General features: G+C 38.6%; 1 protein-coding gene and 1 long non-coding RNA gene across 14 annotated transcripts in view; one reads left to right on the forward strand and one right to left on the reverse strand.

Moving 5' to 3' along the window:
- Nucleotides 1–22,261, reverse strand: part of CGNL1 (cingulin like 1) — a 68,475-nt gene that overhangs the window by 39,138 nt on the left and 7,076 nt on the right. For 6 of the 10 annotated variants that reach the window (XM_068696227.1, XM_068696226.1, XM_068696225.1 and 3 more), the window contains exons 3-4: nt 18,636–18,740; nt 206–1,814 (exon numbers count right to left, since the gene is read on the reverse strand). In XM_068696227.1, coding sequence (XP_068552328.1) covers nt 206–1,814; nt 18,636–18,700 — 1,674 coding nt within the window. In that variant the 5' untranslated portion in view covers nt 18,701–18,740. Of the gene's footprint in view, nt 1–205; nt 1,815–15,261; nt 15,325–15,754; nt 15,888–16,100; nt 16,223–16,811; nt 16,911–18,635; nt 18,741–22,261 lie in introns of those variants that run through there. The other 4 variants (XM_068696230.1, XM_068696231.1, XM_068696229.1 and 1 more) reach the window with 4 other exon arrangements.
- LOC137863248 (uncharacterized) overlaps nt 16,048–22,261 on the forward strand; it is a 38,037-nt gene continuing 31,823 nt past the window's right edge. For 3 of the 4 annotated variants that reach the window (XR_011100771.1, XR_011100770.1, XR_011100773.1), the window contains exon 1: nt 16,048–16,180. This is a non-coding gene — a long non-coding RNA (uncharacterized lncRNA). Of the gene's footprint in view, nt 16,181–16,380; nt 16,515–22,261 lie in introns of those variants that run through there. The other variant, XR_011100772.1, reaches the window with a different exon arrangement.

Here is a 22,261-nt window from a genome sequence, read left to right on the forward strand (position 1 = left end):
CTTCACCTAGACAAGAATAAGATTGTTTTTCAAAACACATTTTCGATAGCCTCAACTACAGGAATAATTTTTGCATTTACTAATTAGAAATAATACATTACTGGATTTTGTTCTAATGAACAATAGAAACACATGCATCTAATGATACAAGAACTTTATTATGTTACAATGCAAAACATAACTTAAAGAGTAAATTCAAAATTACCTGTGTATTAGGGACAGATGAAAATGTCTTTACAGAAATCTTCTTGGCTCCTGAATCTGATGGAATTGTGATACGGTTTGGCAACAACAGAGTAGAAGTTACTGTTTTAACTTCATCTCTCTTATTCTGTCCTGGGAGCGTGGATGACCTAAACGTGAAGCTCTCAGTATTAGCTCCATTTTGTTTATGATACTGCAAAGAACTGAAATGACTGTTCTGAGAGTCTTTATCAGGCATTTGCAGTTTTCCAATACTTCGAGCAGAAATTTTCATGTCTTTGGAAGGTGGCTTTTGCTCTCTGGATAACTGCTTGTGGAGGCAAACTTTAGACGGTCTTAGCAAGTGCTCAGCTGATTTACCCAAGCTTTTACTGAATTCACCTAAATTATTTGAGTTTATATCAAACCCTAATGGCAAGGCACTATCAACACTTCTTGATCTTTTACGATCATCTGGATGAATTCTATTCCTTTTTCCTGACCTACCTCTTCTGTGAGGATCAACTTTCTTGTCAAACTTCTCAATTAGCTGATCTACTCCTGGAAGGGAACCGGTGTCAATATCACGGCCAGTTCCAGGTAAAAATGGGATGTATCTTCTGTTTTCATGCCGATTAACATTGTCTGCATAGATTGCATACTCTTGGTCGTCAAGTAAAAATCTGTACAAGGAATTTGCAGAAGTGGGAGTAGCTGATGAGGACGATGATCTTCGTGAGTCATCTAACACCTGCCCAGCTGAATCTTGTCTGCGGAAGGGAAGAATATCTGGTCTAGGTTTTCTAGTTTCCGGATAAGCAATAGGACTAGCACATGGGGATCCTCCTGTAGATGAAAACGATTCTGAAACATGCACTTCACTTGGGCTGATAGCGCTACCGGGACAATCCAACACCTGCTTATTTTGGTCTTCTATGTCTACTGGCCTGTTTAAATGTACTTTTTTTGAATTTGCTGTGGCTGACTCTGCAAGATACGTATTTGTTTTCTGTAGGGACACAACTTTAGATGAGGAAATCCAAGGCTTTGCTTCAGTTTTATCTTCTTTTGCAAAAGATGTAGATTTACTGCACATGGAAGACTGGTAACTATCCAAGCTCAAGTTATTCTTCTCAGGATCATAAGGCTGTAAAAGCTCAGGATGTCTTTGAAAGTTCAACAAATTGGAGGATTTCGGCAATCCATCTCTAAAATCTGATAGTCCGTTTTCCTTTTCATCCAGATTGGTTATCTTGAGGCTTTTAAACATACAGGGTTGAACAAGCTGTGTTGCAGGAAACTGTGTGTGTTCACTGTTTCTGTCCTCCAGTTTAAAAGCAGTATTGGATTCTGTGGATGGCTTGCTTGCAGTCTGAGAAAGGACCTTCTGATCTTTTCCAGAAGGAGGAGGATTTTCTGACAAACATCCTTCTGTATTGTTTAGTACTATGTAAGGATGTCCATCAATTCCTTGAACTCTAATACTGACACCATAAGATCCCGTCTTAGAATTCTGTGCATTCCTATTCTTCTGAGTCTCCTCACTTGCAAGTTCAAGAGTAACTTCATAGTCCTGCTGCATGTGCTTAAAACCAGGAAAATATGGCTCCATGACCGTCTGAGGATTGCAGCTGAATAGAAAAAAGTTACCAAAATCAATTGTTTTAAATACTTTAAATTATTTCATTAATTACTTTAATCAGTCATTCAGTACAACTCTGAAGACAATAAAATTAATCTATAAGCTATACAAGGCCCAAAGCATATGCATTGTTAAACAAACAACTGACTGACCAGTTCTGGGTGAAAGATAATGTTATTTTATGAATGTAAATGTTATGAAATAACAACAGTTAAGATTATCTATGCAGAGTTGGTGCTGGTTGCTTTGGAATCAAATGACTTCACATATAACCAATCCTGGTGCAAATTTTTATTTTTTTGATTCAAGACAGCTTTTATTTTGGGTATTGCCATTTTATGTACTCAAAGATTGTTCCCTTCACAAGCCCATGTTGATTTTGTAGCCAAAAGTTAGCATCAGCCATATGAATATGTAAACATAATCCCAGGAAAGCAAAACACAAGCAAGCAGTTTTAGGTCGTGAGTTTTATGTACCTAAAGCACTGCAAGAGAAGTCAATATCCTCATGCCTTAGAGTTCCATTTGTATGTACTTTGTACTTTGCTTTCAACAGTTGTTTTCAGAAGTGGAAAGGTCACTGTTTCCCCTAACTTTGTCACCCCATGGCAACTTTATGTCACCCTATCCCATTTCACAGCAAAAAATATGCTTCTAAAGACATTTGAAAATAAACTTTTTCATCTCTCAGTCATCCACAACTGTAAATTTTGCTACAAATCATTTAACAGTCTTCTAGCTGTGGGCTTGTTTCAGAGAACAAGCTGATATTTTAAAATAAATACTTTGCTATGCAACAAAAATGGAAAAATAATGCTTGTATTTCCAAGGTTGGTAGTATATTTTTCTCAGGAGCAACAGGAATGTGAAGTCCAGGCCGTATGTGCCAGAACTGTTTCAGTTCTAGAAAACAATAAAATTAAATGCTACCTGCACTTTTAATACTAAACTCCATTCATTCCTTTCTGTAAGAGCTGCTTTTGTGGGTATTTTTACTTCACTGTCTGTTGTGTATTATGTGTTTTAGTAGTTACCAGTAGCAGAGGCAATGCAGACACAGAAAGAGCTGTGTCTTCAGAAGAATGGAACTCCAGACTCTGTCAGACTGATGCAAAACCTGAAAGGAATAAACTTTTGAACTGAGCTGGAGAGCTGAGTAATCACTGAAGCTTGACAAAACCAAGATTACTAAATGACAATGAATAATAATCAAAGGGAAACTGAAACAACAGGATGTCTCATTGAAAAAAGAACAAGCCTCTGCAGCAAGTTTCACTCACCTATGCATCTGAGTGCGAATCATCTCCCTCAGATATTCTAAACAACAGCAGATTTTTTTTTGTTTTTCCTGAGAGTGTATTAGAAAGTTTGGTTGAATATTAACAGTATGCTAGTTTCTAACCATTTCTTCTTTGTCCCCTCAAAAACCTTTTCTTCTCCCAATAAAAACAACTCCAGCTCTTCCTCAATAGCAGGCTCACTTCATCTGAAAGTATGATGAAATATGCTACTCTAATTACAATTCTACATAATAATTTATTATTTTGATGCAGGACATAAAGAGCATTCTCACTATTGAAGTTTTCCTTAGATACAAAAAGATGTAGCGAGCTACGTAGTGAGTTATCACAGGGGTTAAGATCACTTAGTAAAGGGAAATAAATTGAAACTACAAATTTGATCTCTATTTAAGACTTCTTTGAGTAAGAAGAGAAACATAATGAAGGGAAAAGCAAACATGAGCCAGCAAAGACTACAAGAAGTGGAGAAATGAAGGAGGGAGAACACAGAAAGGAAACCACAAGTACCAATACATTTCATTATCTTGGGCTTCTGTTCTTTGTATTTTTCCATATCACTTGACCTTCCTTTATGATTACTTGTAACAGCTCACATTAATTACAGTGTTTCTGTGTATAAGCAGAGACAAAGTGACAAAAGTAAAAATAGCAAGAGCTTATTCTAAACACACAGAAGTCAATGAAGTGATCTCCATTGATTTGGTGGGTTTTTGACCAGAGCACTGAAATCAGCTACTCAGCTGCACTGATGCTAGCTATGAAAACAATGGAGGAAAAAAGGAACAGGACAATACAGATCAGCAACTCAGCATATACACTATAGAGGAACCAAGCTATGCTGATCTAATAAATGGTAACTGGAGATTGGAGACGAAACCAGGGTCTCCGCTCTGTTCTTTAACCTGTTGAGATCTAGCGACATTTATCAATGCCTCAAAATTGTTCTTTGTTTGCTCAAGGCAACAAAAACATAAGTATTTTTTAAAGTTCAAAAGTTTTTATCAAATAAAGTTAGCATTTTGAAGCTTTTATGCTTTCCATTCTTATATAAAAAGTCTCTTTGGGAAGAGACTTTATCAGGGAGTACAGTGACACAGGGCAAGGGGTTTCTAAACTAAATGACTAGATAGCTTAGACTAGATAAGGAAGAAATTCTTCACTCAGAGGGCAGCGAGGCACTGGAACAGGTTTCCCAGTGAAGCTGTGGATGTCCCATCCCTGGGGCAAACAGTGGAAACAGTAGTTAGGTTAATAATCTAGTTAAAATTAACCAGTAGTATTTTTTTGTCTCTTATAGACTACAAAGAAATAAGTGCTTTTGTCTTGTTTGTGAGTATTAAAATACTTCACTTTATTATATAAAATGATAAAACCTTGTGGAAAACAAAGTTTAGAAACATATTTAAATAAAACATTTTATTTTTTCATAACTGAAAAACGTATATACAAGAAAGTAAGACAGCTGGCCCAATCACTCAAATATCTGAAGGCTTAACTTAGAGTTCCTGTTTTATTAAACATCCAGCCAGTGAATGAACTAATATCAAAATGTTATTTTACAATACGTGAAAACATTGTTTTTTCAATATTATAAACTTTTTTTTTTTAATTAAAAAAGTCTAGCATGTTTACTAATATACACCCTTTCCAAAGAAAACTTAAAACCTCTAATGATGTTAATTGTGTAATTATAGTCACAGTCATTTTTACGCACACATTACATAGTTGGCATCCCAGACTTTGGCAGACTTACAGCAATAGATTAGGATGAGAGGACTGACGCTGTGACTCCACCATCTGTCTACCCCACTCCTCTGATGGACGTCACCATCTCCCAAACAGGAACTCCGGAACCATTTGTGTGCACACCTCTGCCATGAGAATTTGCAGCTTGGCACACTAGGTGAATGCAATCAGTCTCGTTTTCTGTACTACGAATGAAATACATTCTGACCTGACAGAGGGGAGTGGCAGGCAGCTGGGGGCACTGACAGCTAAAACTGTCTAGTTTTAATCTTCTTTAAGGCTGCCAAAGCTCTCAAATGTTATGACAGAACAGTCTGTTTACTCTTAAGCTTACGAAAAGAGGTTAGATATTTTAACAGTACTTAAGAAGAGATTTTTCCTATTTGTGTGGCTGCTTATTTCATTGCAGCTACTTATCAAAAACAGAAAGTGTTTTCTTATTATTGAGGGAGACACAAATTTTGTGTCCAGGTTTCCTGCCACACTAATACTTTCAATTTTGTATTATATAATCTTGTTAGTAATTATTTGCAGTACCAAAGGATTTTTAAAAAAGAATACGAAATGAGAGACTTTTGTTTCTTTCCAGAAAACAGAGTTAATGATTATGCATAAATTGTTAATTCAGTAGGACACTGTCATATTATTTTACAAAACCAGTTCTCCTGTATGTCACAACAGCATCTACAAATTAATCAGGACATTTGAAATAACTACTTCAAGAAATTATTTTATTCTGAAAATATTCCACTTGCTAAAATGACAGAGAATATAGTCAAGGACATGCAACCACCAATATCTTTCAGAGATGAAAAGTTGCAGTTCAGAACAGGGAAAGTATATTTACATCTGCCTGGTAACTTTATGTGCTCCTGACACCAAGTCAAACTATTGAGCAACAAAGTTTTACCTGAAAACTTGCAAACACTCCAGAAAAGAGTCTAATTTTCTCCAGTTACACCATATACACTTAGGCAGCTGGATTTATTGATCAACAAGCTCAATAAAGCCATTTGCATCTCCAGCAAGTCCAAAAGAACAGAGAATTAAAGATCCAGGAATCACAGTCAGACACAAGCAAAGCAAATCTGCTCCATGCATTATGTTTTACACGTGTCATTAGAGAGGATTCACTGTATTTCCCAAGTCATTAGCTTTAGTTCAGATTTCAGCAGAAGAGTCATTTTCAATCAAGTATCTCCTTGCAAAGTTCAGAACACATTGCTGTGAAGGATGCTTACTCCATTTCAACGTTGTGTTTCAGCAGCTGCCTTAGAACAACACAGGCCATGACACTCTACCCCATAAGAGCTGCTGTTCTGGCATCCCGTTATCTCAGCTGTACAAACCCCGTTCTTTTTATGACAAAGCCAACAGCCATGCAGCTGCACAGTGACCCAGACCAGCTTTACTGATCCGGAAAGAAAAAAGGCAGTTTTCTATCAGATCAGCAAGTGAGGGAATAATGAGATCACCTATTCTGGCAACAACATGGCCTTGGTGCAGCTCAAGCTTAACACTTCTGCAAACAAACAAAAAAGTAGCACTCAAAGCTGTTCAGGCCTTTCAGTTTTTATGATCTCTTTTTAAAAGAAACCTTTGTAAAGACTTTTAAACAATCATTTTAAATACTGGCCTCAGTTGGTATGAAAGCCCCATATTTTATCATTTCTGAGAAATGGTCTAATTTTTCTTAACAACTTATTTTTGCCAAAAATGGAAACATTGCTGTTCAGAAAGGGAACTTGTCGGGAGAGGGCCTAACGCCTGAAAATCCAATACTCTCAGTGTTCTTCTGTAGCAGTTTGTTCTTCAGTGATACGACACTTTGCAAAGTACCACAGGAGAGGAACACTGAAGATTTAACTGTCAAAAACATTTTTTATACTGCCTCCAAAACATGTCCTTTCACAGCTGATGCCACCTATTTTAATGCTAGCTACCAGGAGTTATTTGAGACCAATGTTACAAAATAAAACCCCTGTAATTTGGAACCCCTACTGTTCTCCCTGCCAACACAAAAAGAAAAGAGTGCTTTTGAGAAGAGTATTTCTGTGCCAGAGATGCCTGTTTGCTCCAGCAGCTCTGCAGCCTTCCTAAAGTTACCACATCACAAAGGCATGGAAATGTGTCCGCTCATCCATTTCAGTTCTCCTCTAGACAAATCTAGAAGACAGATTTATCTAAAACCATGGTTTCCCAATCTTGTTAAATGCCATGCTCTGCATATGAAGCTTGCTCTTCTGTTTCCTGTCTCCTACAGCCTCCGTACTAAGCATGCCCGTAGCACATCCACAAGAAAGCACCTCTCAGTTTCTGTTTCCAGCAGGCGAGCCGACAAGCTGCGCTGGATAGACGGGGCTCCTGGGACACAACCCAGGGATGCTGACGGGCATGTGGGTGCACACTGCTACTGCTCCCACCACCAGATACGTTCCCTGCCCTTGTCTAAGAGCCACAGATCTTTCACAGGTACTGTGTTACAGTATGTGTGCGCTCCTTTTGCATACATCCAGTGAAGAAATATGGGAGAATAAAAGGGATCTATCCCTCTTCTCCACTTTTCCCATTGCACTAGGACTCCTCCCTGGTTCTCTCAATGACAGAAATACACAAACTCCAATATTATAAGCCCGAGACTCCTAAAACTGAATCAGCTAAAGATTTTTCATTGAAGGAGGATTAGGGCATACCATTATCTTCTTTGTAGAGGAATGAATTTAGCTAAATGCCCTTGCCCTTGAGTTATTTGGCTTTGCACTAATTCTTGCTCTTGGATGAATGAAAAAGAATCTTAAAGCTGTAGAATGACTTTTTTTTTTGTAGAAAAACTTGAACTTACACAGCCCCACCCATAAAAAAAAAAGAGGGATGTAACAGTTGATGGATGCTTAGTTCAGATTTTTCACACATGCACAGCAAAAAGACAGGAAGGAACTGTAAAATATGTACTCCAGCTTTACAGAACACTGAGTTTGCTCTCCAGCTGACAGTTCAGAAAGCACCATCAACATCAGACAAAGACAAAGTGGGTGTTTGGTCAATACAGTGCTATGAAAAAAGGACAGGAAATAACTTGGGGAGAGAAGAGGAAGGAAAACTTGCATACTGTGAAGGTACAGCAAAGGAAGCAGACAGGATAATTCATGGAAAGACCAAAACTGTAATGTTTTTACACTTGGTGGAACACAATCTCATAAATACACATAGCAAGCATGAGGGGAAACTACATCACTGTCAATGCTGCCTAAAATTTGAGACTTTCTGCAAGAGGAAAACGGGCCTGGGCTGCAGTCTGTTCCTTTTAGTCTACAGGGATAATAACTCTGGTGTAGCTGACTGTCCTTGGTCCCCTGCTTACAGGAGAGTGGAAGGGAGAAAAGAGAAATTTGAAAGTTCTAGATTTCGGACTATAAAATGAGATAGTGAAACACAGTTCTGTGGCAAACTGATAATATTCAAAATAATTTGCACACTTCTGACCTTAAAAACAGCAATAACAAAACCTCTTCCTCTGAAAATAATTCCAGCCTCCAAACCAGGATACAAATAGGTTTGTACCGACAGTCCAGCCAGAAAAACTGACCCACAGAGAAGTGCGGGGGACAGAAAGAAGTATGCTATCACTGCAATACATTTTAGTGTGGGGGGGAATTCCAACGTTTCTGAATCAATTACTTTCATTTTTGTTCCACGGAAAATATTCTCTGTCCAGATTTCAGACAGCAGCCTAGGGATGCCATACCAGACTTCCCTACAGGAGGAAAAACTCAAAATAACACTTATCTTCCACAGCTGTTAGTGGAAGCAAGCAGCTGCAGGTAGGCTAGCAAGGTCTACAAGTATTACTTTATAAATGTATCCTGGAAAGCAGTGTAGTACATTGGTAAGTCTAAGATCTGCTTCCTTAGAAATAGGGATTTCAGTTTCACAATTCTGCCCAAATATTAATTCAGATGCTCAACCAATAAACCAGAATATTAACAGCCACCCCTTCAATGACCGGAGAAGAGCCGTATTTAAGAAAGATTGTGAACAGAAAAAAATGAGTAATAGCAGTTAGAGCAAAGGCTGGGCCTAACAACACTGTTCCTTTGCTTACCACTTGGTTCATACTCCCTCTGGCTGAAAAATGTTGTGTGTTAGGAAGTCTCAGTGTCTCAAATGTACAACATATTGTTTGTCCTTTGAAAGTATGTGACAGATCAGCTAAATGCTTGAACTGTGTGACAACTAGCAGGTTTTGTTTGTTTATTTATTTATTTTTTCAAAAGGAAAATCTGCTTCAATGGCTGTGAGTCAACAACAAGATATTTTGGCAGATCCTCAGGTCTCATAAATTGTCAAAGTTTGAATGAAGAAAAGGAAATAGCATATAGCCCAATTTCTTAATCTGCTATGCATGAACTCAATTAGTCATAATTTCACAGGATTTATCCCCAAAAGAAATATGATATGACCTGAAAACCTTGCCTGCTGAATAGAAAACAAAGCCTTGATTTTTCTTAACAACAATAAATACTAAGAGAACTCTAAATTCCACTATTTTCACTATTATAAACTGTATTACAACCGCAATACAAATTCTGTATTATTAATTAAAAAGCTGTATTTTTCTTTACTGAGATAATAAGTTTCGAGATTCTCCCAAACCCTAAGCAATCAATCAGAAACTAGAAACACATTGAAATGCTACTAACGTAGAAGACAACAACCCATATCTGAAGTATGGTTTCAGGAAATCAATTCATGCCTGCCGTCTCAGCTTGTCCCAGGTCACGTACAATATGGTATTCAGTAAAATCACTGGAGGAAGATGGAGCATTACACTTGTTTTTTAATAGTCATGTTTGTACAAGCTTTATATAGGCCTAAGTGTATTTTTACCACTATAGCGTTTTGCGTCCCACAGAGGCTTAGAGCTGTACAAACTCTTCTTTGCTAGTAGCACTGAATCCAATCTTCTGGGGCTATCAGCTTGCCAAGTATCCTGACACCACTGCAGTACAATTAACTTTTATAAACTTTAAATTCAGAGAGAAAGCAAACAACAAAACCTTGTAAATACTTATCTCAGAGTTGATATGACTACACTCAAATTTTCCTTGTTTTTATGACAAACTCACAACAGAAAAGGTTAAAAAAAAAAAACAAAGTCAAGAAATTGAACTTTTATATAGTCTCTTCTAGTTTATCAAATTGAGTGCTCGTATCTATAGAAGAATTGACAGGAACAACAGATGAGTAACACAAGGATACTTATAGATTCTAAAAGCAGTTTGTGATTTCAAATACAAAAGCTGGTTTGTATCCAAACATCTGATGTGACTAGGCTCACTCCACAAGAGATTCTATGTTGTTTCACTACATTTTCCTCCAATTGTCAGTGTTAGAAACTTTGTATTTTGTTCCAAAGGAAATTATCTTATTACATCCCAATGACACCATTATTGTTTAAATAGAAGAGGGTATCCTGTTGATAGCTTGTACAGTCTCAGGCAAAAATCTCAACTCTTTTAAAATGAAAGTGTCTTTTAGAAGGCCCTTCTCAAAACATTAAACGAGAGCAACCTTCATTAAAAAGTTTTGCCAGTGCTTCAAGAACATAAAATTATTTTTAATATCACTTTAAAAAAGTGTTTCCCTACTCCAAAATTATTCCTTGTCTTTAGATGTCACATATCACAAGATCACCTTCAGTATTTTCACACAAAAATATAACGTTCACTGTACAGCAATACAACTGATCTACAACAGATGCAACCAGCGTAAACTTGATTTCATGAGCACAGCTTATTTCTAAATAAAATTAAGGAGGCACAATACTAGTAAAACTGCACACAGAGACCAAGATGTACTAACTAACCTATATGAAGACACACACAAAAAGCTTTGTCTCTAAGAAGATATTCATAAGCATTTAAGTACAAAAACTACATATCAAGTAGACTTTAGGAATCAAATTTACTCAGCCAACACAGGGCCACAGCTTCATGTGTACATGAGCTGGTTATGGCTCCCATAGTTCTATTGTTAAGCTTTGTCTTAATTACATTGTATTCTTTAAACACTTGGCTTCATACCCATCTAGCTTCTTTTAACTAACTCAACCATGCATTTTAGAATTTAAATACAGTCAGAACTGTGGGTGCTGAGCCCAGCCACCACAAGACAACAAGATGATATCATCACGCTCAGTCACAGAGGCATAGGCAGAGCCTAGGGAGCTCCACGGCGAGCTGGACTGCTCTGCCAGGACCACATCACTTTGGAGGCCTACAGAGCCCACACGGCCAGAGCTGCCCAGTGCAGACCGTGCTCCTCCACTGAGCTCAGGCTTCACCAGCTCCCACAAGCCTCCGCTCTTCTCGTCCTCCCGCTGGAGGATGTGAAGCTGGGAGGGAATGAGAGGTGGGCCTGCTTCTTTATGAGGGTTAAAGTGTTTGTGGAACTGTAAAATAGCATTACATACCGATTGTTCCTGTAAATAAAGGCTGCTGCTGTTGCACCAATTAGGGGAGCAAACATCAGACATTTGTTCCATAGCTTTTTGTTTGTCTAAACAGCTAATGGTCTGCAAAGGACTGTGTGAAGGCAAACCCCAGCCCATTCACAGCTTCTAAAGGCCTAACAAAATATTCTGAGCTTGATTCACATAACCTCTATATCAAAGCTCAAATTTTACCCTCTTTCATGTTACGCTTTCTTTTGAATCAGATCACAAATCAGTACCCACTTTTGAGAGATTTTATATGAATAAATCACATTTTCCCCTTTCACTGAACTTCAACAGCTCTTAGAGGTAGCATTCAATAGAATCGCTTATACGCTATCTGCAAGTGTCTGTCACTTTATGATGAAATGTCACTTTATGCACGCACATGTTCACACCCACAAAAATGGCATGTGCACGCACATACATATGAAAGCGTAACCAAAGCCAGCCCAGCCAACCAGTCCCCTGTTCATAGTATATTCATAGTTTCCAGAATGGCATTTTAGCTCCATTAAAATGATGTAAGTAATCTACATATAACTGAAGAGTTATTAAGCTCTGCAAATGCCTGGAGCCAAGCTCTTGTCATGCTCAGACCGCTTAGAGGCATGAGGCTATCTCAATGGTAACGCTCCTGGCAGTGCTCCTGGCGTGCTGGTCCCTCACAGCAGAGACCCTCAAAGAAGGGGCAGTGGCAGTAATCAATGAGGCATCTTCCAGTCTTACCAGTCTTGCCGGTGGTTTGGGTTGTTTTTTATTGTTGTTGTTTTTTGTTTGTTTGTTTTTTTAAGTGGAAGTGCTTTCTAAAATATTTTTCCAATCACCTCTAATCCTCACTGCTCTCTGATTTTAACAAAATAAATAGAAAATGAGAAAATTATTATAGAACTTTCGGTTTAGATCTGTTACTGTCAATGAGGTTACTGGTTCCTGGAAATACAAAAGATGGATTAGTTTCATTTAAAAAGCATAGTTCATCCTGGCTAAAAAATTAGTTAAAGGCATACAAAGAAAAACTAAACTAGGTACTTAAAATGGTTGGCTGTGGATTTTGTCATTCATTCTGTTTCACATAAACCAGAAGGATTTAAGGCTACACTTGGATAAACTCCTTCAAGGAGGCTGCCAGCACTGTTGGCAGAGATGGTTCAAGGTCACAGAAAACACACTGAGCTCTAATCCCAAACAGTAGTGACTCCATGACTACCACTTCACTAGATCTACCACACATATATTCCTAACATGTTAATTTTTCAGGCTTAAACATTAAATTGTCATACTCAGATATACTGAAAAATGTTACCATTTAGACTTAACTAACTCTGAGAATGGAGGTCAAAGCAGTTTCTGAAAGGTGTTAATGTTTCCAGATAAACATGCCTGAAACAATCACTCCATGAATACAAAAAGTACTTTCCCTCAAGCAATTTTAAAGCAAAACAACCAACACAGCATTCAAGACATGCAAAAAACACCTGTGAAATGCCAAACCTAAGCTGAGTATGCATCAAGACCACCATATTCCCCAGGACACTGTTAGAAATTCCAGTATCTTCACCACATCCTGGCCATTCAAGACACAGTTGGTCATTAAGCCTGCTTTATCTGAACACCAAGACGGTATGCAGCTCTATAATTTCTGCTGCTGTTCAGCATAGACATAGTGCAGATGTGGGAAAAATGTCCCCACAATTTTAGTGTCCATTGTCATTTTTCAGAAACCTGCTAGCATCAGTGATCTTGACCAGACTGCTACTACATCCCCTCTATTAAGACACGTAGACCTGTCTTACTACCCTAGGCTGAACATCATTTGACATAATCGGGTTTGCATGCGTGACATCAAAACACACAATTTCAGCTTTCAACATTGTAAAAATGGCAGATAATTTCATCAAAATCACTACAACTATGGCTTTAAAAAAGCAGAAGTGGTAAAACACCAGGCTGCACAACGAATCTATGCTGGACTACTTCTGGTTAATTTCTAACATCAGCAGAATTATTAGGCCCCCAAATCCTTAAGGCAGCTATTTTTAAATTAATAACCTGCCCACTGTAGTCCAGGCTTAATAAATTCATTGCAACAAAGCTCTGCAGGTATGTTCATCTCACTCACATTGCTCCACAACAATTTAAAAATTCAAGTTTGAGGTCACACCATTTCACCTACACATTTCAGGTGACACTGCACACTCTAGACAAACCAGTTTCACCAATACTGCCAGAAAGATTAACTTCCTATTACACAATACAAAAGAAACAAAATATTGTTACAAATTCTTTGTTTCTGCTCTGGCATCCTTTTAGTGAGGTAAAATTCCCCACACAGGAGTTTTACCTCAGTACCTCACTGCATCAGGTAACATTTTTACCATAAATTAAATTCCACACCCGCCATGCATACCCCATCAGAGAAACCCTAAGTGCATTCTCAGACATTTTACCAGTGACAGTGAGAATCTAAACAATGCAATTAACAGAAATTACACTAAGTTGGTCTGCTTGAAGGCAATTCAGGCAGTCTAAAACAGTCTGTTTGGGATATCATCACAAATTCTGTGAGCACATAGATTAGCAATGATTACCCTGGCTTTTTCATTACTTTCATAACATAATGGACATTAGCAAAAAAATAATCCTTTCCAGTGTGCATTTGCTCTGAAGTGGTCTTAGAAACAGTCATCAAATGCAACTTAAGGTATATGTAAATAAATTATATCGTTTTTTAATCAATGATTAATACATTTGAAAAACAACCCTATACCTTAAAAAGCACATGCAGAATACCAGGTGATTATAATAAATCTCAGTATTAACCTGAAAAAAAAAATCTAATAATTATTATATTCTATTACGTGAAAGATAATCTGTCTTACTATCTTACATCAATTTTAAATCTGAAGTAGAAATATTGCTTTCTAATATTACTGAGTTTTCTGTTAAAAACTTGTGAACAGCTGCACAGATAATGTTATACTCTGCTTAAGATCATAGATGCAAATATTGCTGTTTCTCAGGCAAATAATAATATGCAATAAAAAGTATTTTAATTGCCACTCGTAACATGACACACTTTTTTAATCCCTTGGTATAACATTCTGCTTACCACACTACCAATGGTACAGCCCAATACCGCATGCAAGTTTTCTTTCCATTTATAATCTTTTCACAAAAAAGACTGGAGTTCTTACACTCCAGTAAAAGAAAAAAAATAAAAAGGCAAAAAAAAAAAAAAAAATAGCTACACTGTATACCCTTATGTTAATCAACAGTAATCACACCTGGTTTAGTACTCACTGTGTGCATAGGGGGATTTATTCTGAGTGACAGAAAAAAGAGAATTTAAGAAAAGAATGGCATTTATAGACAAAATAATTGCTAGCAAAACAAATTTTCATAAAGCACTTTAAAAAAGGTAATCAGTGCTTTGTTTTTGCCATTTTCATACAGCCTTTATCAAAGTTTTAAAGGTCTGCTAAAACCAGCCTTATAAGTGAACCGTAACGGTGAGATGTGACACCATTTGTTGTCAAAAACGGCATCAGACACTGAATCCCCCAAATTCACACGAGTATCTGCCGTACAGATCCCACAAACCATTGTACCCCAGGGGGCTTCTGGCTCATCTACAGGATTCACCTAGTGTGAACGCATGCAAGGAGCTGTTCAGATAAACAAAACCACCTTCCAGGAGAGGTTTCCACTATTTCTACCTTGATAATTGTTCCAAGTGTGTTGCAGGGAATTTTTTAAAAATATTTTGCCTCAAAAAAAAATAAAATCGACAGCTCGACACTCACGCAAGCTTACGTGGAAAAGTGGAAAACAGAAGGAAGACAAAAGCTGTACAACTATTCTTTTGTCAGCTGGAGCTGCTAACCCAAACTCACCACAAAGTTTTATCGCAGCACTGATCTCCCCGCGAAGTTGTCATCGCACGGGAGGGACACGAGCTGTATCAGAGGCGAGGTTAATTGGGAAGCAGGACGAGATGGCTGCACCGCCGCTCGCAGTCCTTCCCACGGAGCCGAGCACACCCGGCGCGGACACACCCTTTCCCCAAAATACACTCGGCCGGGGCGTAGAAGGGAGCCGAAGGAGCCCGAGTGACCCCGGCTGAGGAATGCCAGGAATCCCCCGAGGAATGCGGGCGGCCCCCGGCTCCCCTCAGCGCCCCCTCAGCCCACCTGAGGGCAGGGCTCCCGCTGAGGCGCCCCGCTGCCCCCCCGCTGCCTCACGGCCGGGCAGGGCTCGGCGCCCTCGGCCTGCGGGGGGCGGCGGCGGAGCCCCCACGCGGTGCGGGCCCCCTGAGGAGATCCCTGAGGAGATCCGCGAGGCCGCCGCCCCCCTCCCCGAGCTCCCCGGGCCGCCACCTCTCCTCACCCGTCCCGAGGCGCTGCCCTCCGCGCGGGATCCCCGGCAGCTCCGTGCCGCGCTCGCTGCCAGAGCCGAGCGCCGCCCGCCCGCCCCCTCGGCGGGGGAGGGGGCCGGGGCCGGGGCCGGGGCCGGGCCGGGCGGAGCCCCGCGGGGCCGCTCCCTCAGGTGAGCGAGGGGCGGCCTCGGGCGCGCGCGGCCGTTTCCCGCCCACGGGCGGCCGTTGGGCTCCCTGAGGGGAGCGCGGGCCTGCCTCAGGCCGGAGCCGCCCGCAGCACACCACACCTAGGGATTGCGCAGGGCGGAAAACAAAGCACAAAAACAAACAAACAGAACCACGCGCGACTGCTCCTACTTCGTTCAGGCTGCGGGAAACGGTGCCGGGACGAAAAGGGGCGGCTGGGACAGTCCGCTGCAGCCCAGCGCCGGGCCCAGGTACCGCCTGCTGGGGCTGCGCTCCCCCCGCAGCGGGAGGAGCTGAGGCGGCTCCGGGCAGGGCCGGGCGGGTGGAGGTGAGAGGGAAGGGCCGAGGGGCCGGGCCGGAGCAGGCAGCGAGAGCACGGGCACCGCCACCTCCGGGCACGCCGAGGCTGCCTTGTTTTGGGGGATTTTCACAATGTCTTCGGTGAGACTGGAAACAGCCCAGAAAGGTCTGCGCAGATTTCCAGAACGTTCTACACATGGAGCGAGAACTGAAGCGCTGCCTCGCTGCGGTGTGTCCCCCTTCGCCCGGGTGTGAAGGAAGGCTCAGTGCTAAGGACCCGAGTTTGTAAGTGTTGTTCAAAAAAAAATAACAAACAAGAAAACCTCAAGTGACCATAAGCAACTCACAAGTTGGGCCTCAGTTAGTATTTTACACTATCAGAAATTTGCTCTCAAGATTTGAACCCCCTAAACCAAGCAGCATTGTCAGGAGAATAAAAAAAAAAAGGTTATAGCAAATGTACAGGGAAAGAAAAATAAAATAGGTCTATGTCAAGAATAGACAGAGAAATACAGGGCAGCGAATGCAAAAAAGAAAAAAAAAAAGAAAAAAATCAGTATTTAAGTCATGAAAACCACTTACAGACTTGTTCTGCTGGAGGAGCATGGATAGGCATGTGTCTTTCAAATGCAGCTGTACAGATGAGTGCTCCTCACATTTACACCACAGCTGCTCTGCTAACTGTTACATATATGTCAAAAAAAAAAAAAAAAAAAAAAAGCCTAGTTAGCAAATGCCTACAATGCAAACTTCAAGGAATCGCATGGCTTTGTGGTAGAGGATGCCCCTGTCTTAGGATGTGTAAAGAGAAGAGGTTTAATGAGAAAAGTGACTACTCGCAATACAACATTAATAAAGGCATTTCTGGGGCACCTGATGCAGTTTTAGGTTGTGTACTGGAAAAAAAAATGCTAAAGTTCACGCAAATCTACAACATATTAAAAAATAAGTGTACTTTGAGAAGGTAAAGAAATACATTCTCTAATATTCTAAGTCTGTATTTGTACCTGCAAGAACAGCAAAATTAGATAAAGCAAAAATGAGTTGATAAAGAAGTAGCAATATGACAGCAGTAGCTTGTAATAAAATACTATACTGATGGTTGATCAGTAGACAGAACTATCAACTGTGGTAATTGGAAAAATTCTAAACAATTTTCTAAAGAATTAACTAACGAGGTGTTTGCAGACATTTAAATGTTTTCCTTTGCTAAGAGGATGGAATTATTAGGGTGACAGGGTCTATTATAGACTACTGTTGTGGAAAAATGCATCTATACATAATGTGCTAAATTCATTCTCCTTCAAACTGCTTGTTGAAAGGAAAGCCATAGTTGTACTATTTCAGATTTTTCTGCTCGTGATGTATTAAGTTGATCTGACAAAATGCATATGAGCCAGAACTTGTTGCCACCTTGTTGTTTGTTTGGTTTTGTTTGTTTGTTTTTGTTTTTTAAATGTATTTTGGCACTTGCTTTTCATATATATTTTTTCACATAACCAGAGCCCATGACTAATACTGGAGCTATTTAAGTAAAAGGTTTATATAGTTTGCTTAGCTCCTTTCACTGCTGTTTTCAAAATGTACACAAGGTTTACCTTCCAACCCCCCTCTAATTGGTAAAACTGAGAATCAAAGAATGGGAAAGAAACAAAAGTAATTAAATCGTTTTCCTTGGAGTTACATGAACTACGTGGCAGATGTCAGTCAGCTGAGCTCACAGAACCGCGTACATATGTCTGTATTTTATTAGAATTAAAGTGTGAAGAAATAGGCTGACAGTTTGTTCAGTGTCTTACTATAGTTTTGTAATGTGTGACGGAACCGTATAGGCGAGAACATGCTTCAGTAAAAAGGTGCGTACACCTATAATTTTCAGGTTATTGTTAGAAGTTAATTAAAACAGGTGCTAATCAGTGTTATACAATAACACATTTCCATTGCACTGAGAAGCAAACCAGAAAACAGCATAAAATATTATTTTCTAGCTAAAACAACCAAGTTATGATGACTAATAGCCATTATTATGGAGTCTATAATAATTATTTTTTTCATGATACATTACGTATCAGCTAGCAGCTCAGGAGGCAATGCAGTTGCTATGTGGAATGCTCAGTATTAAAGTGCTTATGAAATTATCCTTCTGTTCTGCATTTCTGAGTTTCATGGAAGTTATTTCATGTTATATATTTTGTATTTTAAAAAGTCAAAGATGGGACCAGCACAACTGCTAAAACTCCCATTTAGACTGTGAGCATCCCAGACTGAAAAAGAGAGCTTTCACTGGATTTTAGCTCAAAATTCTATCCTAAACGTTATATGCCCTTGCAGAAAGATTAATCTGAACTTTTAAATGTCCATGAAAACTATAGTTTCAGTCAAACGTTTTGCCAAGCAGTTACTTACAGATCTTTGGCATACTCCAAACATGAGTTATAGGGCCACTTGGTGTAGTAATGCTGCAAAAGCATTATGACTTTGTTCAGTAAGAGCTATAGTCCAGCTGGAATGCTGCAAAAACACAAGATTGTCTGGTGAGGTAAGAATTTTTTGAAGGAATGCATACAAATACAGTAATCAGGTAAAATTGCACCAAAGGTGGAGTTAGGTCATGCACAGAATACCATCTCAGTGCAGGCTACCATTTCCTTTCCCACCCTCAGCCACTTACTTTTTTCTTCCTCTCCTTTAAATAAAGGCTTTGGTCCTTGTTTACAAAAAAGGCTCAACACTATGATTAATGTCTCTCAGTACAGGCAGTGTATTATCAAGCAGTTGTGAAATACAATACAAAATGGAGTATGCAGCTAAAGCAAAAACAAACAGTAATGCTGTAGCAGCTTGTGCTGTAGATTAATTCCAGCTGCTAGCTACTCCAGCACACCTCGGGTATTTTATAGCACTCACTAAATTCAGCTCTCCTCTCTACAGTCAGACTGTATTGTAAGTTTGGTTTTACAGGGCCATGCTTGGTTCCAAGTAATATGCACCTCTATCTCTTACCATTAGACTACACATTGAACTGAACTATGACTTTTTGTTACAGTCTTCTGATTTCCTCAGGAAAGGATCTGATTCAATAATCACAGTATATAAGTACTTTGAAACAATGTTTCTGGCTTATCTTTTACAATATGTATTACAATTTTCTCATCATAAAAGTCTAGATGTCTGTTGCTTAAGAAGTAACAAAATTATCCCTGTTTTTAAGTGTATTCAATATTAAATAGATATTTTCATGTTTCTTGTTTCAAGAAACAGTTGTCAAAATTCATGTCTTCTTTCTAATCCCTAACATTACTTTCACTGACATAATATTTTATCTTAAGCAGAATGTTTGCAGAGTTGATTTTAAAATTATATCTATATTTATTCTCAACCATGTATACAAATCTAAGGCACTTTTGCATGAAATGAGCATGCGACAGTATGCTTCTATAAAAACTAGACCACTTTGGTTAGCACAGAACACCGAGGAACAGCTGTATTTAAAATATTAAATTTACCCTGGTATAAATTTAATTCCAGAGGAGAATTTGGGTTGTTTGAAGAAATTTAATTTTACACTTTTACCAGATGGTTTTTAATGTATGATCTCTGCTTCCTGATGATTAAAGAGAGGCCATTCTTCTTTTCCCACCTTTCTTATTTTCCCCCCCCTCTTTCCTTGGTGGTGAGTTTATTATTACTGTTGTTGTTGTTGTTTTCCCTGTCTTTTACACGTGTCATTTCTTATTTTGCCCTAAGCAGCTGTCAGGGTACTACTGATACAACCCAGACCACTGGGTTCCCTCTGCCTCTAACCCAGGCACGTGATGTGGAGAGGTGTGCAACAGTATTCTAAAAAACCTGAATAATCCCAGCCATTACGGCAGCTATACAAAAACATATGTACATTGCAGGACTTTCTTAAGAGGAGAGTAAAATGTGGCAAATAAAATGTCTGAAATTATAGATGAAATTATAGAACAGGAGATTAATGTTTTCAGATGTTTGCAGAGGGGAAAATGCAAGTTTTTAAGTTATGTTAGTTAATCCCTGGTGAGGAAAAAGTTAGGAAGATTTAACCTGTAACTTGTCATCTATAGAATTTTATTTCATTTTAGTTAGTTGAAGTCCATGAATACTCTTTCTACTGTATACAAGACTGTACAATCGTTAACACATAAGCACATAAACATAGTATCTCACTCTTGATTTCTAAGGGTGCAAGGTCAGTGGAAGGTGAAAAGAAAACAGAGTTAACTTTAAAAGTTGTTGACAGGAAAATACAACACAAAGTTTTATCATGTGATAGTTTCAATTCTAATTACTAGACTACATGTTAATTTTTACATTAAATGAATAACCAGTATTGATATGAACTTCAGCTGAAGTTTTTCAACACCTCTATATCTAGCCACCATGAGGGTTTCTGAACTTCTATTCTTCTTTGACTGCTTTTGGCTATTTGTACCTTTCTTCCCTTGTACCTTAAAGATGGGTGGGTGGACCCACTAGCCTCATTCAAGCAATCCTAGTAAAGACAAAAGACTTTTTTTCTAAGAAAAGCCTGTAGAAATCCTAGATACTACAAAGCGCGTGTTCCAGAAACCACTGTAACAGTTATCTGCTCTCCTGTTGTGTACAGAGCCCTGTTTGGACAAGGTCAGCCTTCCTGCAGTCAGCTGTGCCCATGCTACAGAAACTTTTTTTTTAAGCAGGTAGCATAGATGGGGTTTCCATTTTGCACAAATATGCAAAGTTAATAATTTAATAGCATTATCAGTGTCTTTATATGAAGAAAGTTTAAATGCAGCATTGTTTCAGTCATTGCAATCATAAATATTGGTTACTTCATCATTGAATTAGCTAATGCTAATTGACTGGCTATGGGTGTAGCTCTCAAAAACTATTGGTCTTATCTGTTTTATAATAATGCCCTCAGTATTAGGACATCTTACTTGGCATTCCTGAGCTCCAAGCAGATACACATCCATACCTCAAAATGGTTTTCAACTTAAGTAGACAGAAGATTTAGTAACAAAAAAAAACAAAAACAAAACAACAAAAAAAAAACAGAATGTACTATGTTGAAATAAAAACATATCATAGCAAGACAATGCAAAGACTTTCTGAGGAATTTAACAGTTTTGTCCATAATACAAAAAATAATACTCATGTGCCTAATGTTGAGAAAATATAATCATTTAAAGTTTAGTCTAACATAAATATTTTCAAAATTAAGGTCTATATTCTTAAGTCTGGCATCCAAATATTACATTCTGGAGAATGAACATACTCTGTGTTTCTCAGAAATACAAGTTTCTAATTGTATTTTTATCTTTATTTAAGTAACTTTATTTTGTTTGCAATTTATATAGAAGATTATTTTGTTTTAGGGTGTGCAGGCATTTAAAAACATAACTAGCATATCAAGGAAATTAGAATATAAATTAAAAATTACTACTTTCATATTTTAAAATGTACTGTAGCTATAGGAGTATGAAGTTAAATTTACATAATATATCTATGAATTAGTCCTGTAAGTCACATGAGGATTTGCATCATATTCAGCTATCTTAAAGATGTGATCTGCCTTTGATAAGAGCTAGGACCAATATCCAGACAAGACTCTCAATTTCCACTGAAATTAAATTATTTCAATAGAGAGGTAAAACGTTAACTATATTCTTTAGATTCAAGTAACTTTTGGAACAGAGAGAAAATTGCCTATACTCCATGTAAAAATATGTTGCTAAAATCTTTCACTCCCCCGCCCCCCCCCCCCCCCATAGGCATTCATGAGTATTTTAATTACTTCTTTTTGTTCCCCGACTTCTGGACAAAAATAAGGAAACATATTCAAGCCTATGGAAGTCTATGGAAGCATCTGACTCAAAACCTTTTGACCTATTTTGGTATGTCGGCAATACTTTTGTGATGTTGTGCAATAGCACCACCTGGTGGGTGTAATCGTTTTAACCATTCTGTTCCTTCGACAAACATCTGATTAATTTAGGGGAAAAAAAAAAAGACCGAAAAAAGCATTA

The sequence above is a fragment of the Anas acuta genome, chromosome 12 (assembly GCF_963932015.1).
Source record: "Anas acuta chromosome 12, bAnaAcu1.1, whole genome shotgun sequence".
Taxonomy (NCBI): Eukaryota; Metazoa; Chordata; class Aves; order Anseriformes; family Anatidae; genus Anas; species Anas acuta.